The sequence below is a fragment of the Xenia sp. Carnegie-2017 genome, unplaced genomic scaffold (genome assembly GCF_021976095.1).
Source record: "Xenia sp. Carnegie-2017 unplaced genomic scaffold, XeniaSp_v1 HiC_scaffold_14, whole genome shotgun sequence".
Lineage (NCBI taxonomy): Eukaryota > Metazoa > Cnidaria > Anthozoa > Malacalcyonacea > Xeniidae > Xenia > Xenia sp. Carnegie-2017.
The window spans coordinates 12515606-12532692 of NW_025813447.1; the positions used below are offsets into that span (position 1 = coordinate 12515606).

The 17087-nt window shown below is 32.8% G+C and overlaps 3 protein-coding genes across 4 annotated transcripts; 2 read left to right on the forward strand and 1 right to left on the reverse strand.

Moving 5' to 3' along the window:
- The first annotated feature begins 59 nt into the window (after positions 1-59).
- On the forward strand, positions 60-3112 carry LOC124435097 (polymerase delta-interacting protein 2-like). The gene is made up of 11 exons (XM_046985050.1): positions 60-179; positions 269-329; positions 680-780; positions 873-957; positions 1031-1097; positions 1188-1295; positions 1721-1851; positions 1936-1962; positions 2211-2336; positions 2515-2594; positions 2664-3112. Exons 1-11 carry the CDS (start codon positions 91-93, stop codon positions 2758-2760), a joined length of 972 nt encoding a protein of 323 aa, XP_046841006.1. The 5' UTR covers positions 60-90; the 3' UTR covers positions 2761-3112.
- LOC124435098 (CDP-diacylglycerol--inositol 3-phosphatidyltransferase 1-like) lies at positions 2988-4786 on the reverse strand. Its single transcript, XM_046985051.1, has 7 exons — positions 4667-4786; positions 4324-4422; positions 4196-4251; positions 4020-4076; positions 3685-3808; positions 3237-3406; positions 2988-3146 (listed from the first exon to the last, which is right to left on the reverse strand). The coding sequence occupies exons 1-7, from the start codon at positions 4713-4715 to the stop codon at positions 3093-3095; spliced, it is 609 nt and encodes a 202-aa protein (XP_046841007.1). The 5' UTR covers positions 4716-4786; the 3' UTR covers positions 2988-3092.
- Positions 4787-9682: 4896 nt separating this feature from the next.
- LOC124435091 (sodium-dependent phosphate transport protein 2B-like) lies at positions 9683-16740 on the forward strand. 2 transcript variants are annotated; one of them, XM_046985042.1, is made up of 7 exons: positions 9683-9864; positions 11703-11820; positions 12996-13268; positions 14113-14469; positions 15039-15214; positions 15378-15875; positions 16103-16740. In XM_046985042.1, exons 3-7 carry the CDS (start codon positions 12998-13000, stop codon positions 16406-16408), a joined length of 1608 nt encoding a protein of 535 aa, XP_046840998.1. In that variant the 5' UTR covers positions 9683-9864; positions 11703-11820; positions 12996-12997; the 3' UTR covers positions 16409-16740. The 2 variants fall into 2 exon arrangements, with proteins under 2 accessions (XP_046840998.1, XP_046840997.1); XM_046985041.1 differs by lacking the exon at positions 9683-9864 and adding an exon at positions 11082-11233.
- The last annotated feature ends 347 nt before the right edge of the window (positions 16741-17087 follow it).

A 17087-nucleotide genomic window follows, 5' to 3' on the forward strand; every position in this document is an offset into this window, starting at 1 on the left:
GTTATTCAATTTTATGTCATTGTAATTGATCCAATTCATTTTTTCACATTTAGCCTGCGAACGGGATAGAATAAGAACATCGCACGCAACATGGCCGTCAAGTTATCTCGAGTTAGAGCAAATTCAGAAGTATTTTGTAAATTATTTCGAAAACGAATCCATTTTAGGGATTATTCCAGGTTCGACCGATAGCGAAAATTCTTGAGTCTTTGTTTTACTTAGCTCATAGGTAGTGTTTTCCTTTATAAATAATTTTATTTTCGTTCAGACTGGCCGAAGTTGGACGTTTTGAAATTCCGAAACTACAGGGAAAGTATTCCTCGGGACAGGTATGTTCATTGCTCATTGAAAAACTTTTACCATTATTCTGGATGAAAAAATACGTAATTCATCTATGTAGAAAAGAAATTATACGTAATACATTAGCCTATATAATTACAAACTCAAAGTTGTGCAGCTTGAGTTGTGCGATCACTGTTAAGACTTGACCAGTGAAAGTATTGGTTATGAAAGTAAATAAGATTAAGTGCTAGACTGCACTTTAGCTGACACCCGAAGCGCTTGTATGCGAAGCGCAGGCTCATTTATGGTAAGGGTTTGGGTCAGCGTCTAAGTTGTCCACCAAACTGCAGTCGTCCCAGATTAAGTAATGCTCATCAGTTTAATGTTTCATTTCCAGCCATTTCTTCATCGTATATTTGGCTACCGTGGAGTCATTTTATTTCCTTGGCTTGCTAGACTGTATGATCGTGATCTTGAAAAGCCTGCACTTTCTCAAAGGTTTTGGCTGATTTTTCTATAACCTGAATGTTTTTCCTCAAGTAATGATCAAAATATTATTTATAAGAATAGCTTCATTTTTGTATTTTTAGTGAAAATGAAGAAATAGAAGGATTGAAAGGTCAAACACAGATTTACTATCAGGTTTTGATGGACAACAGAGATTCCTATTTTACTGTAGGTATTTTAGGGGTTTTTTACGTTACACTGATCCACTCTTAGATAAGATATTTTACTGGATGCTTTGCAGAGAGCACAAGTTGAATCGGTCACATTTTTGGGTAATGAAAAAGATGGTTCACTCTATGCAATACCTGGTAATATATTTATCCATTGATTCCATTCCAGTACAGTTCAGATATATGCGATTATTTGGTTAATTATTCTCTTTATTTACTTGTTTTTAGGTTTAGATTATGTAAGCCATGAAGATATTCTTCCATACATGCCCAGTGAACCAAAGCCAATCAATCATGAATTATTTGATCGTTTCTTTACACCATCTTATGGCAAAGGTAAACATATAGGTTTGTAATAAAATGACATCATCCTGATAAACTGCCCTTGAGGAAGAGGGGGATATAATGATAAAAATCGGCAGGTGTTATTGTGGTAAACATCAGTATTGTTTGCTTGCAGCGAAAGCTCATTATCATGAATACATAATAGTTTGCAATTCAAACAGCTGTGTGGTTTGACTTTTTCTATCCCAGTTATATCCCTCAATCTGGCAAAATACATTCAAAAGTTCAAATATTTGTGCCCAATTTCGTCATGAAATACCATTAATATCATTAATAACATTAAATACTAAATAAACATTGGGAATGAACTATGGTATATTTCAGTTCTTACATATAACAGGAACTTCATCTGAATGTGTGTATTTGGTTTGTGGTCTCTTTTCCTCCACATAATTTATTTATCATCTCATTTTCAGGTCATATTGCTCTAGACACGTTAAGATTATGGCATGAAAAAAATCACAAGTGGCTGGAACTGTCTGATGTTCATCGAGAAACAACAGAAGACATCCGAGTGACTGCCATTCCATTTTACATGGGAACAAGGGTATGGTTTGTTCTTTAAAGAGTGTTGCTTCCACAAAATAAGATATTTGATAATACTTGTATTTTCTTTTGCTAATATCTGCAGGAAATGCAAGGTGTTCCTAATTATTGGGTAAGTCCTATATTATATTTTCTTCTACGAAAAAGTAATTCGAGATTATTAGACAGTACTTTATTGAAATAGCAATACATTTACAATCACATTTCCTATACTTGTATGTAGTTTGTAAAATCAATTTGATCAAATACTTTCACATTAATGTTCAAATCACCCTTTAGACACATATGCTTGCATATGAAATAATTGAAATGAAAACAACATATTTTTTCATGACATTAACTTAAATTATCACATTTTAGTGGCGTTATTGTATACGGTTGGAAAACCTTGGCACCAACCCAGCACAGTTGAGGGAAAGATTTTGGAAAATTTTTAGTCTGTCTGGAACATTAGAGACGGTGCGAGGACGAGGTGTTGTTGGGCAGGTCAGTATTGTTGACATTATGTATTATCAAAAAAAACAGGGTTTACTGAATCTAACAACTAAGAGACTAGCAAGCAATGTCATAAATCATTTGATGCAACCATACACTCTCCAAAAGTTTGAACAAGAGGTGAATGCATGATTTAACTGTTGTGTTTATTAAGTTTCATTTATTATAGGAACCAAAGCTAACTCCTCAACAAAGTGCTTTCCAATACAGCAGTCACGTATCACTTCATGCTCCTAGTGGCCATATGTGGTAAGGGAAACCTGTATGGGACTCAATTTTTCTGTTAAACAATAAATATTAAGTTTGAGATTTTGTTAGGGGAATTTTTCGATTTGAAAGACAGGATGGAACTATGTTTGATGTGAGGATACCGCCATTTTCTCTTGAGAGTAAGGATCATGTTGGTGAGCTTTAGTTTTGAGTTCAGTAATATGTTTGTGGTAGGTATTGCTAAACATGTAGCGGCTACCATGTCATGCAACGCTCCAGCAATATCTGCTCATGTATACATAGTACAAATAAAATACAACAATCTTATGTAGAAACTAAAGAGTTATGTCAAAATGCCTCAGTAAGTGGCATTTGTCATTCTATGATGAAATGCAGACGTTGTGCTAAATTATATCCAGTGACACAACACAATTTTGTTATTGAGTAATTTAATATTTGTGTTATAGTAATTTAGTTTTGATTTTCAAACATATTTTTTAATTTTATCAAAACAAGTATATAGCATTTAATATACAATTATATTCTGAAATCAGTAAGCAAGGCTTTAATATGAGTCCATAAAAACCAGAACTATAAGGAAAAAAATTGATGTTGATGAAAATGTATGAATCTGATCTGAACATAGCAATGGACCATGTACTGTAATGCACAAACACAAACCTCAACTAGACTGCAAGTTACACGACCTGATACTAGAACAATGGTTATGGCTGTAATCAATGAAGATGCAAGAAATTGATTGATTAAAGCCAGCATCTTCAAACTATACAACCATAAGGGTAAAACATGTAAGCCTGATATAGTGTAAACACCAATGGCAGTCTTGAAATCTGCAATAGCAAAAGATGAGTCAATCTCTTTTCAATATACTGAGACTTGAGCAGAAAATATTCCTTTAGATGTTACAGCAAGGAACAGTTTCCACTTAAATTATTTTTGCACAACAAATTATCAAAGAGTGTACACCATCTGTAAGATAATCTTTTACTTCACTCCATGGCTCATTTAGTTGCCAAAGTTTAATCACCTTGTAAATGATTATAAAGTAAACCATGGATCATTTTCAATCTACATTGAAGCACATACAGGAAAGACAAAATATATTTACTGTTTGCCATTACTGCTTTGACCAAAAAAGGAGGCGAATCACCCACTGGTTTTTTCCAAGATGGTCCATGGGTGTGGGTGCAGACAAACACAAGCCATTCAAGTACACTGACAAAATATCCCCACTAAATATAAGAACAGAAATATATCTCAATACAAACAACAGATCAGCAAAATTTACTAGAAAACTTTGGAATTTTAAGCATCTGGACACCAAAAGTTAAAAGTATTTGTGAGTTTGTGTTCTGAAATTGTCAGACAAGGCAAATGAACACAACATCCTCACATTTCTCAAAAATTTTGAAAACTAGGTTTCTTATTAACTAGTAAAATTACCTCAAATGTGTACGACCATATGATGCCTCTACCTATATTGTCAATCACTATATCAAACTATCATGGTAAAAAGAAAAAACATGAAACAATAATATATGAATACAACTGCCAAAGAGTGTGTTTTTGATAAAACACAAAAAATATTAGACAGTTTATAAATACAATGTTTACAATACCCATGCTCCAAAAGCAGATGTTTGATTTAGATACCTAGCTGCAATTCCATCAAATGCTATATATAAACAATATACGCGTAGTATGAAACTTTTGGGCAATTTAAAATTAATCCAACAATTTTACAAACCATCAAGTATAGCTGAAGTACCATATAGTGTTATAAATATTATTGGATTGTTAGTGATGTAGTACCATGAAGCAGCCAGTAGCATGAGTCGGACATATCCTATGTATGGTAGATGTTTTGTAATAAAGCAAATAGTCAATAACATAATGGTAAAAACATTTGTAGCAAGATGACGAGTTCTTGCTAGGCCTGTTTCGATAAATTGCTTGAACGTTGATGACGATTAGTTTAGAACAAAGATATATTTCTGGTCCAGTTTATCGTTTATAAATCATAAATGTTGACTGTGTGGAATGTATTTTAAGATTTTTCTCTAATACTTAATCTTGTGAAAAAATCTTACCAATGAGATTTGGTGCAAAATATAATATTTTATAATTCGGATATTCCATTATTTATCGAGAGATTTTACTTAACGATAATGAGACCAACTCCATAAAAAGTTAGAAATGGCGTCGACATGGTGCTTTGAAGATTAGGCTGATACTTCATGTATTTAAAATTAAAATGGTTATATAGATCATTGTGATGGCCTCGCACACAACATTGAAAATTTGAAATGTTTTTTAGTATTATTAATCAGCTTTCTCCCTCCTCGGTTGAATTATTTTTACTGTAATGTACGTATTTTCAAAGTACCATTTTTTCTGCTTGTTTCTTTAGATTATATGTATCACACATATGACTTTTTATAAAATTTGTAAATATCAAATCAGTCTATTTCAGTTTTGTAAATTAAATCAGAAAAAAGCGAACATTTTCTCTATCACCTACAACATTTACTCCCCCACCCCGATATTTATATGTTCGACGCGGTATTTAAGCATTCAAGTTTTTGTCATATTTAATTTCTCGTTTAAAATTCCAAGATTCGAATTAATAAAGTATTAAGTGTTGTTTGATTTTATAAAGTATTGTTTTATTTTCTCCTTAATTCTGTATATTTTATTGATTGTTGTATTTTATGAAAATCACCAAACATAGATTTAAGGAGAAAAATAAAAGAATACTTAATTACAAATATGTGACAAATTAATTCAGCTTCGTAGTTTGAGGAATACATAGTTTATATACAAATGACATTGTTCTCAAATTTTAAAGCAAAGTCTTGTGTTTTTTACCATAGTTTTTGATTTTGTGAGCAATTAAAGCTCCCAAATGGTTGAATTAAACATTAGGCAATCATTATATTACTATCAAAACTCTATTTGTCGAGGAGTAAATTTTGTTTTACGTCAAGAAGGAAGTTTCCATTTAATGCAATCTTAGAATTTGTGAACAAAAAAATTTTGAATATTAAGATGATACTTAATTGCTATCAAGACTTATTTCGTGCCAAAATATTTTCATTCCAAAGTATTCTTGCGTGCTAAGGTCTGTTTTGATATCACTTGACAAAAGTTAGTTTCAAAGACATGAAATATTGTTTGATAAAGACTTTGTCGTGGTGACAAATTTAAAAAATGTTTAAAAAGAGCAAATACCGTGGTGACTAGTCAAAATAATAACGCAATTGTTCTTAAAAGAACTTTTTAAAACCAAATATTGTTTAAATTGTTTAAAACTATCAAGCATGACTATACTTCGCTAGCTATGAAGGTTGACTGCAATCCCAATTTTTTGACCTTTAGTTCCCTACGAAGTTTGATTATTCTTAAAGAATTTGGGGCATTTCACATTACTTGAGTAATTGTTCTGTAGTAGCTTTGTAAATTGAAATTGTGATAGCGTGATTATACTTAAAATAAATAGTGAACTATGGCCATCTTTTATTATTTGGTTATTTTGCAAGTCTGCTTAGTGAGAAGTTTGCCTTTTATTATGTTCATTATCTGTCATTCCAAACTATTTTTTACATACTTGTTTAAATTTTGACTGTCTACATTTTTTGCCATATACAAAACTCTTATTTTATAAAAAAAATGTCTGTAGAAGCATAAAAAAGAAATTTCAGTAAATGAGAACTTTGTCAAATGTCAAACAAAAAAAGAGATGTTACGACGTTTGTCATTCTTTAAAATACAAGATTAATTGTATATTACTCTGTGGGCGGCTACTATTATTCAAAATACAAGAACCAGGCTTTCACATTTTTTGATTTGTTGTAGATCATAAAAACAAATTAACATTGCAGTCGCCAAATCGCTTGTAAAATGATGTCAAATAAATATTTGATGACCTGAGATACCATATGTGATTATGTTACGTGGAGCAAACTTGTCTTGTATGATTGTCTCGCTATCTCATATCATAATCTTTTGCGTTTCTATACTTGTCCCTTATCCAATGGAAATCTTTCTCGTGGTCACTGATTCTCTTACATCATTATTCAAATTCTTCATACTTATCCTTAGCAAACAACAACCAGTGCTATTGACATTGCTCTGTATCTTTCTTTATCGTTGTTCAAATCATAAATGTTGATACTTTCTCTTAATTTCATTTTTCGTTTCACAAATTTCTTTCACTAATATGTCCTTACTATATATATATATATGATAATATTAAGGATTCTCTGGATTTTTATTTTGAAATTTTTATAAAGCTTTCAACTCGGTGCTTCGAGCCTTCGTCAGAATGTAAGAATATATTATTTACAAAGACTTTGTAGGCGTTTGGAGCGTCTGATTGGTTGGTTAGTAGTTGAGTTGATATTATTGGATGGTATAATATGCGTTGTCATGGTTTCGGGTGTATGGATTGCGAATATATAGATCTATATAAATGCTGTCATCTAGTGTCAAATTATTTTCAATGCTTTGCAATTCGTCCTTCCAATATAGCTGCATCTTGTTATTCTTGTTCACCTATCTTCCTTCCATTTTTCTGTGTATCACTTTGTTCCATTTGCAACATTTCAATATCAATTTCCATTGCACTTCAAAGACTTGTAACTCCCTATATACATAGACTTCTTATGTAGTGTACTCTTACCAGCTTCTTGTACTCTACCTCAACAGATGGTGTACTGTCTTTTTGCAATCTCCACAAAGTTCTTTTACGCTCTTGTTTCGATCATCTGCTGCAGGAGTTCAAAAATACATGCAGTTTTTTGTGGTTGTTTGCATTTCAACCATTTATGATCGTCCCTTTTAAAATATGATGGTACTTTACTTTGCTTTTTTTAAGCTTTCTTTGATATCTTGTTTTCATAGCTTTCCTGAACTCGTTTTGCTATGAAACGCTATTCGCACTTCAGTGTCGTAAACTTCTTAAAAATTTTTCGATCCCCTTCTTTCTTTCTGTATACGTCAATTGCTTGCTTAGTATGGAATCCTTTTTTCCTGAATGCATTTTGACTTTCCATCCTAGTATTCTTTCCCCTGGCTGCACAAAATTAAGAATTTATCCTACTCTATGCATTCATGATTTTTCATTTTATTGCCTTCATAAGATCTCAATGGTCAATACCTGTTTCATCTTTGAGCTTTCACCTCAGGGTTGAAACATTCATGTCATCGCTCGCTGTAGTTAATGCCTGAGAAGATTTACTTGGTGACACGACTCGATTTTAAATTTTCTTGCTAGCATTCTACAATCGAATGACGTTCAAAATATTTTCGTTGATCTGCCTGGATTCAACAATTCCTCAATTATAACTGATGATGAGTATCGACATGACTTACTACTACCTAAAATAGTCGACGTTTTTCTATTCTGGAATTAACCTTGGGATATGAGTCTACTCTCAGGAAAAACTATCATTGCAAACATTCAAAATACACACAACTTATTTCCGAGCAAAAGTAACATTTGAATCGCATGAATAACTTGATGAAAAAATGTTAAAGTAAATGGTTTGACCCGAGAGTATCGGAGTAAAACAGTCCTTCTCAGGACTATACCAACTTGGACTATCTACATTTACAAACATGCAAAAAAATATTGATAATGCAAACAGATCAACTTATCAAATTTTTTGTTGCACGAAAGGTCTAATATTCATAATGAGTGATTTTGGGATTTATAGTGTTAGAAAAACATTAAAACTAATGGAATATTTTTACCTGTTATCTTAAATTTGTTATCCCAAGTAAAACACAAGACAATAGACGCTCCGTATAAAGCAAACATCGTTATTCACAAATAATGTTTACTTTGTACGGAATGTCTATTGTCTTGTGTTTTAGTAAAATACTCTTGTAGTCGTAATTTTAAATCCCAAGTGGCCAATTATTGTAAATTGCCTTTATTAGAGCAAGATTAGCAGTTGTAAGTTGCTAAATAAAAAAATATTCAATAAAGTTTTCGTTGTCATTATTTCTAAAATACATAATTAAAACATTATTTTCTTTTACAAAATATTTATAGTTGATGCAAAGAAATAACTGTTTTTCCTTTTAAATCTTTGTCTTTAATGTTAACTGACTTAAGTAATAGAAAACATTTTTTGGGTGAGTGTTTCCAAGTAATATCCGGTTCTGCCAAGCTTTCATTACCGCTCCTTTGACTCTAGAAATATGGGCTTTTTGAGTATTCAACCAATCAGCACCAATATTTCTAAAGTACTGTTTTATAGTAATGAATATTTAAAATCTAAATATTATCAATGTCATGAAAGATTTATTACAAATTTAAAAATACTTTTCAGTCTGTAAATTGTGAATAGATTGAACAGACGTTTTGAACCAATCGAGTTTCATCAATTACTTTACGTATAAGTCTTCATTCAAATAAATATCTCCTTGGTGTAAGCTTAGCCTGAAATTTTGTTTACTATATAGCACTAACATATATAGCATTAGCAAAATAATTGACAGTTGATCAAGACAATTTTCATCACGACTCTTTCATGTGCTTCCAACGTGTGTCTTCCCTTCGTTCATACATTCCCCCGTTGTGCTAACATGTTCTCTACACGTGATTGAAAATGTAAATACTTTTGTGTTGTAAGATGTAGCATCTGTATATCACGCCATGGAAATATTATAAATTTTAGAGATATTTGTTGAAGGAAAACAATTTTAATCACGACTCTTTCATGTGCTCCCAACGTGTGTCTTCTATTCCTTCATGCATCCCCCGCTGTTGTAACATGTTTCCTACACGTGATTGAAAATGTAAATACTTTTGTGTTTTTAGGCGTAGCATTCGTATGTCTGGTTTTTAAAATATTATACATTTTAGAGATATTTGTCAAATGATTAAACAATTTTAATCACGACTATTTCATGTGCTCAAAACGTGAGCCTTCTCTTCCTTCATGCATTTCCTCGCAGTGCTAACATGTTCTCTACACGTGATTAAAATTGTAAATACCTCTGTGTTTTAGGTGAAGCATATGTATGTCAGACTTTGAAAGTATTATAAATTTTTAGAGATATTTTTTAAAGGAAAAGAAGAAAATAATCTCATCAAAATGTGAGCAACAAGGTTAAATTCAATGATCCAGTAAAATATAACATATATCGAGTCGGCATGGTCTGTGTAACGGAAGGATAAATGGTTTTGGGAAGTGGTGAAGACGTGCTTCGTAGCTGTGGTGAATAACCGTTCAACTAAAATGCAAACTCGATATTTGCTGCTATCAATCATGTTAAGGTAATGTAGCTACAAATACAATTTATTCAATATGATTTTTAACATTCTTAATTCTCACAAACTCTTCTCTGGCGCCGTAAATGAATGAACAAATGCTAAATATTTCGACTTAAGTAGCACGATGTGTGCTTTGCTTTTCCTCATAACCGTGGAAAATGAAGAAGAAATAACGAAACAAGCACAAACGATTTTAATGTTGCTTCTCTGTCAGATCAAGCCGGGCTTTGTTATAGTCAACTATCGTCTCGGTTGTCTAATTCGTCAGTCGTGCAAATTTTGCATTTTCAGTCGTTCTGTCCACATGGTTGACATGTATCGTGGGGAAACGACTCAGTTAACTATATAGCCGAGAAGGTTGTGACTTAGAAAATGCTTTTGCCATAAAATAAACATAGAAATCAAACATCGGTAATTTCGTGAAGATGTTACTTTGCATTTGATAGTGTATTGCAAATCTATATATGTAATAAACTTGCACGCATTGCAGGAGTATTATCGTATTTCAAGTAAATATTAGAATGGCAAGACTCATCAATAACAACCATGTTCACGTGAAGCACAACTGACTATCGGTAATGGGCTAACCTGTATCCCTGTGAAATGTGCCATTTATCATATATTGTTGGTTCGACTTTTAGTAAGCCAAAGATCAAGTACTGTCATAGGCGTAATTTTCCTTTGATTTAAAACCTATTACACTGTGTAGCTACTTTCCAGATTCTATGAATCAATAAAATATGACAATATCATTATATAAATTGGCATCCACTTCATAAAAATATAGCAAAATATATTAAAGGACAATGTTAAGTGCTAAGTTCTTATACTTTGAGTGTAAATCGATCTAAATATAGTTTTCTTTTCTATTTTTACCGGGTTGTCCACACGCAGCCGAAATGGATTACACTTTTATAAAATAAAATTAGATGTTTTCCCAGTCTTTCAAAGTGAAAGCGTGCATGAAAAGTGTAATCGCCTTAGTCAGTGTAGTTTTGCTCTTTTATCTCAATTCAGTGAACTGTATTTTTAATTGGAATGCTGTCTCTACCGGTATATTTTGAATCGAAATAGATGGTCGACGTCATTGATGTACATACCAAACATAAAAATTACCCCAAGTATGAAAATAACCTTTCTTTCATTCACGTGCACCATGTAGCAAAATATTGAATTGTGGGATACCACACTTGACCAATGAGTGCGCACGCCTTAGGATTAAATGATTGTGCTCGATAATTTGATAAGACAGTTAAGAAAGCCAGTCTCTCAGCGAGTACCTTCTGTTACATAATTGTGAAAAAAACTTCCAAAGAAAACCTACTGCAAATTGAACATGGATAATCCGGATGAAAAAGCAAATGAGGCATATGTAAGTAGAATTTGAAGTGGTTGAAAAGGTGGTTGAAAAGCTTTGCTAGAATAATTTTATCGTAAGGTGGTTTAATGAGTTATTAAGTTGATTTATTAACCGATAATGTTCAGACTAAATCCAATCGTCATTTAAACTATGTCATTCATTTTTCAAACATTGACTTAGTAGTGTTTTCAACGGTAATGTTTTACGGAAAAAGTTAACATTTGATAGCTCCAACGTGGTTAAATGTATCTGCCAGATCAGTTAAATCGTTGTATGATGTACCTATTTCTTATAGAACGACAAAAATGGTGTAATGTGTAGTCTAGTTGAGTTTCCGCAGGAGATGATCCGATGTGAATTCTTTGTATATATTGATGAAACATGCCTACGTGGAATTTTTGATTATATAAATCAGCATAGTTGAGATTATAATTTTTTTGTTGTAAAATTCATTAATTTCATTTTAACTTTTTTTTTACAGAAACATGGCTTTAACAACGGAAACGCAAGTTACGATATCAAGGGAAAAGACGTAGAATCTCAGGACGACGATCCGTGGAGTTTACCGGAGTTGACTGACAACGGAAAACCATGGAGCGGTATGTTCCAAAATAAATTTTCGCTAGGCGTTCTTTAGTTAACTTTTAATTGACAATTTTCCTTTTTGAACGGCGATAATCATGTGTAAAAAGAAACTTTTCGATTGTTTTTACTTTTGTCACGCAAACACAACGTAATAAAATATGACAACATACACTCTTCTACCGTTCAAGGAAATACTTGACTGTAAAAAGATCAGTTTTTAGTGCATTTCTTTGGCCTCGAATGATTGCTTCGGGGGGTCGTATCATAGCGGCCGTTTGCAACAAAGTCATTCAAGCATCAAATTCTTAGCATTGTGATGTCTCCAAAATTTTTGCATTTATGAAACTATGAAAGAACTGATCCAAGACTAATGATCTTCATATATTAGAAAACTATATTGTTTCAGTATAACCGTAAGGACCATTAACGTCTTCTTTAAACACTTATGACTAGTACATTAAAAACGGCCAAAGTAGTCGAATTGTCATAAACAAAATTTAGTTTTTATTTTCCAAATCTTCGTTTTCGAATTAACACAAAGTAATACATTGGAATATTATAATTCAAAAACATTGAAGTTGCACTTTTGCAGGTAATTTATTACAAAAGTTGCGTAACTGTACTGACACACACAGCCACTATAAATACACCCACGATTTATCCATTATGTGAAATTGCATAAGAAGGAATGTTCCATTGCTCAATGTTGCAAATTATCATACAGGAAAGAAGAACGCCTACAATTCAGCTCAACTTGCCTCATATAGCGCTAAATTTTTTCAATGCTTAAGGAGTCAGCGTTTTTGTTGACAATTTGTGTTTTTTTAAAAATAGTTGACCGAGTTCCAAAAAAAAACAACACTTTACGTTACTCGTAATCTTGTGAGAAAAATTGTTGGCTACTTTTATGAAATTCAACTATGCAAGAACGTTCCAACGAATTGGTGATGCATAGAATCATGTCGAAATGCATTCTCGGAATCATTTGCTCAGTTTTGGCAAAGAATTTCGACAATTTAATTGTTTCAATTTATAAATAATTCATTCCCTGTCAGTTAATACCACTGAATTTTTTATGTACGAATATTTTGCCATCGTCTTCAAAGAACAAGTTGTTATGTTGTGGTTAAATCTAATTACTTTTTTATTCCCACCGACTAGCCATCGAATAACGTATTTTTTTCTGTAGATATGACAACAAAGGAAAGAATACTTCGAGTTGCGTTGCTTATTTTGAAGATAGCTTTTTTGCTTGGATTCTTGTATCTCTTCATTTGTTCTTTGAGTTTTCTAAGTTCAGCGTTTCGTTTGTTGGGAGGCAAAGAAGCTGGCAAGGTATTTCAGGATAATGAAGTAATCAAAAATCCTGTGGCTGGTGTTGTCATTGGTCTCTTGGCAACCGTCCTGGTACAAAGCTCATCTACATCAACGTCAATCGTTGTTGCCATGGTAGCTACAGGAAGTGAGTAAATTCTTTAAGTGAAATACTTAAAGTCATTTCGTCTTTTGATGCCAATGTAGTTATACAATGTTGTTTGAATTATTCATCGTGGAAAATTTAGCTAATAAACTATTCAGCTATCTTATGACAAAGCCAGCCTGATTTTTAATCTTTCTGTGCCAATATTTTAGCATTCACTCACTGAAAACTGTAATTTTAAAACGAAAAATATACCTCTAATAAGAGAGGAGTAAAACTCACAAACTTTGTTCGTGTGTCGTTGTCATACAACTGTCGTAAAAACTTGTCGTTTTAGTTAATCGTTAATAAATACTGATATTCCAATAACCTTATAATAAAAAAATTTTATCAAGAAGTATTTTATGCAGCAGAGCCATCAAATTATTAAGACGTCATCACGGCCTACGCGGTCTTTGAAGTGATGTGTACCGTGCCCCGTAGGGTGAATGTGCCCCGTAGGGTGAATGTGTGGGGTTTTTGCCCGGGGGTGGGTGAGTGGCCAACTGCTGTGCCACGTAGATTAAACTGTTTCAGTGCTACTGGATTTAATTTTATTTGGCTTTATTTTATGGCGCTTAAGATTTTTATGTATATACGAAAAATCATTCATAAAAGTGGTCGTGTCTTAACTTCAACAAGCAGCTTTGTTTTATTATGTTTGATCGTTATCTTACTAAAAAAAATTTTCAAGAATCCCAATAACAATCGTTTGAATGTGAAAATATTTTAAATCCTTAATGTAAAACAACATTATAAGTTTACAACATCTTAAACTTAATTGAGTGCTTTTTGGTGCATGCTTTGGTGGATTCTAAGTTGATTATACTTGTTAAAATCGCTTTAGTTCTTAAAGTGGAGAGAGCAATTCCGATTGTAATGGGAGCAAATATTGGTACATCTGTAACGAACACCATCGTGTCGGCTGGCCACGCGGGCGATCGTGATCAGTTTCGTAGAGCATTCGCTGGAGCGACCGTTCACGATGTCTTCAATTGGCTGAGCGTCATCATTTTACTCCCGTTAGAATCTGCGAGCCAATATTTGTTTCATTTGAGTGAAGCAATCGTAGATTCTCTTGGTCTTGAAAAAGGAAACCGTGAAAAGCTGGAGCTGTTGAGCAAGATAACGAAACCTTTCACTGATAAGATTATCAAGATTGACAAGAAACTGATTGAGGAGATTGCAAAAGGAAATGATATTGGTAAAAAAATATTAGAGTGATGTTAGCTATAGGCACGGTTACTGTCTTGGGTTGAAAGGAAGACCCAGAACAGAATATCTAATATCGACTTTCGTGATTCTGATGTTTCGTTATTTAGAATTGAAAAAACTTTCATTCTTACATTGAACGGAACAACTTTCAACTACAAGCTAATACAATGACAAAAACTGATGTTGGCTGCTTTGCAAATTGTAATTTATTTTTTTCTGTGGTACAATTTCTGATGTAGCTAGAATAACATAAATCTCTACAGTTTACTAAAAATGATATTCTTTAAACAATACTATAATAGACTGTAGAATACAAGCAATACACTTAAACAGCAAACTATATGACAGCAAAAAAGCAAATACAGAGTTTTTTCCAGGAAGCCATTATAGATCTAACCATTTAAAAATATATTACCAAATTACATGTTATTTGTTTTCATTCATTCACAAACTATATGCTTGAAATCATGGCTTTTTTAAACAGTACGATCTTTTCTATAGTTTTGGATTTTTCTTTGTATTCTTTTGTATTTATTACAATCTCTGTTTTTTTTGCAGGTAATAAGAGTTTGATTAAAAGTTGTTCATCGGATTGCTTTCTTTTCCATGATACTGGAATGTCCGATTCAGAAGTTGGAACAATTCTCTTGTTTCTTTCATTATTCATTCTTTGTGTGTGTCTTGCAGCTATCGTGAAATTGCTTCATTCAATGCTTAAAGGATCAATTGCGAAGGTAGAATAGAAAAATGTTTTAAAAAATTCCATTTGTGCAGTTGAATAAGGACATTGAAGTTTCAACCTACAACAGGCTTTTACACATGTGTCTAAACAAGCATGACATGTCACTGTTATCATCGTAATACTGTGCTCATACAACTTGTTTTTCATTGTCACAGACTATCAAGAAAGTTATCAACTCAGATTTGCCCTATCCATTTGCATGGGTACCTGGTTATATTGCTATTCTAGTGGGCGCTGGACTAACAATTCTTGTGCAGTCCAGTTCTATATTTACGTCAGCCTTAACTCCTTTGGTTGGCATTGGCGTAGTAACAATTGAACGTACTTATCCACTTACCTTGGGTGCAAATATTGGCACAACAGTAACCTCTGTTTTGGCTGCACTTGCTGTGAATAAAGCTGATAAGTTTAGAGAAGCTCTTCAAATCGCATTCTGTCATCTTTTCTTCAATATATCTGGCATCGTAATTTGGTACCCAATCCCTTTCATGAGAAACATCCCCATCAAAGGCGCCAAATTTCTTGGCAACACAACTGCAAAATATCGTTGGTTTGCATTCATGTATTTGATTTTGGTGTTTTTCCTTTTCCCTCTTCTCGTTTTTGGGCTCTCTGTTGCCGGATGGGAGGTTCTCCTCGGGATCGGACTTCCGGTAAGTACTACATCTATAAACTAAAAGATTACAGTGAGTGACAAAAAAGATTAGTTGAGAAGTAAAATTTAAAAATGAATATAAAACAATATTCATGCGATACAATGTTTACTTTCGTTTTTTTTGACGAAATTGAACATTCAATTGATGTTGTTGAAATCTGAAAAACTTTACTCGTACTGTGTTAACATAGTAGATAGTGACTACTTTACTTTCTCCTGTTTTAGGTTCTTCTGGTTGTAATTGCAATCATTGTCATCAACATTCTTCAAAACAAAAAACCTGATATACTACCCGAGAAGTTGCAAACTTGGGAATGGGCACCAATATGGTGTCGTTCTTTGGAGCCCTACGATAAAGTCGTCACAAAAGTCATGGATCCTATTCGTGAGAGACTCTGTTGCAAATGCGCAAAAAAATCAGAAAACACAACGTCAGCATGGGATAATCGCCATACATCGATGGATCCAGTGATATCTCCAGGTTATGACACCGGTTTTAAAAACCAAGGCTACGACAATACTCGTTTTTAAACATAATCGTTCACATCGTACGTATTCTCACATAAGTTATCAGTTTGCCAAAGCATTATGTAACAGAAAACATTTAATCCCATGCAACAACAACACAATTTAATTATTGAGCACTATATTATTCCATGATTTCAATAACTAAACTAGATATATCTTGTGTCATGAATTTCATACAATCGTACACAGTTCATACGATTGTTTTGACTTGTTGCCTTATCGTTTCATTTTACTTTGTGGTCGATAACCATTTTTGTCTATTTATATTATTTATATAATGTATGATGTATTTATAATTTATTTAGCGATTAGTAAATAAAGTCCAGTAAATTTGATGTTTTAACTTTTTTTATTTTTGAAAATTAGTTAGTTAAGAACAGGAGGTAGGAATTGGCAGAATTACAAGTCTCTGACGGACAACGTACTTTGCAACGTTAGTTTTGAAAATTGTCTTTCGTTTCTGCGTTTTCTTATGGTTTTATTTTTTGCCTATTTCCATAAGTATTTTCACTTAAGTATTATTTCCAAGAGGTTTTAAAAAGACATGTTTTAGAGTCGAGACCTTGCAGAATTCTTATGAGCTGTCATGTCATATCCACTGAGAGAGGAGGTTAAGGTAACAAATCATTTTTAGCGGGACGAAACTAAATGACCCAATTGTCCTCGAGTCGGACTCTTGTTG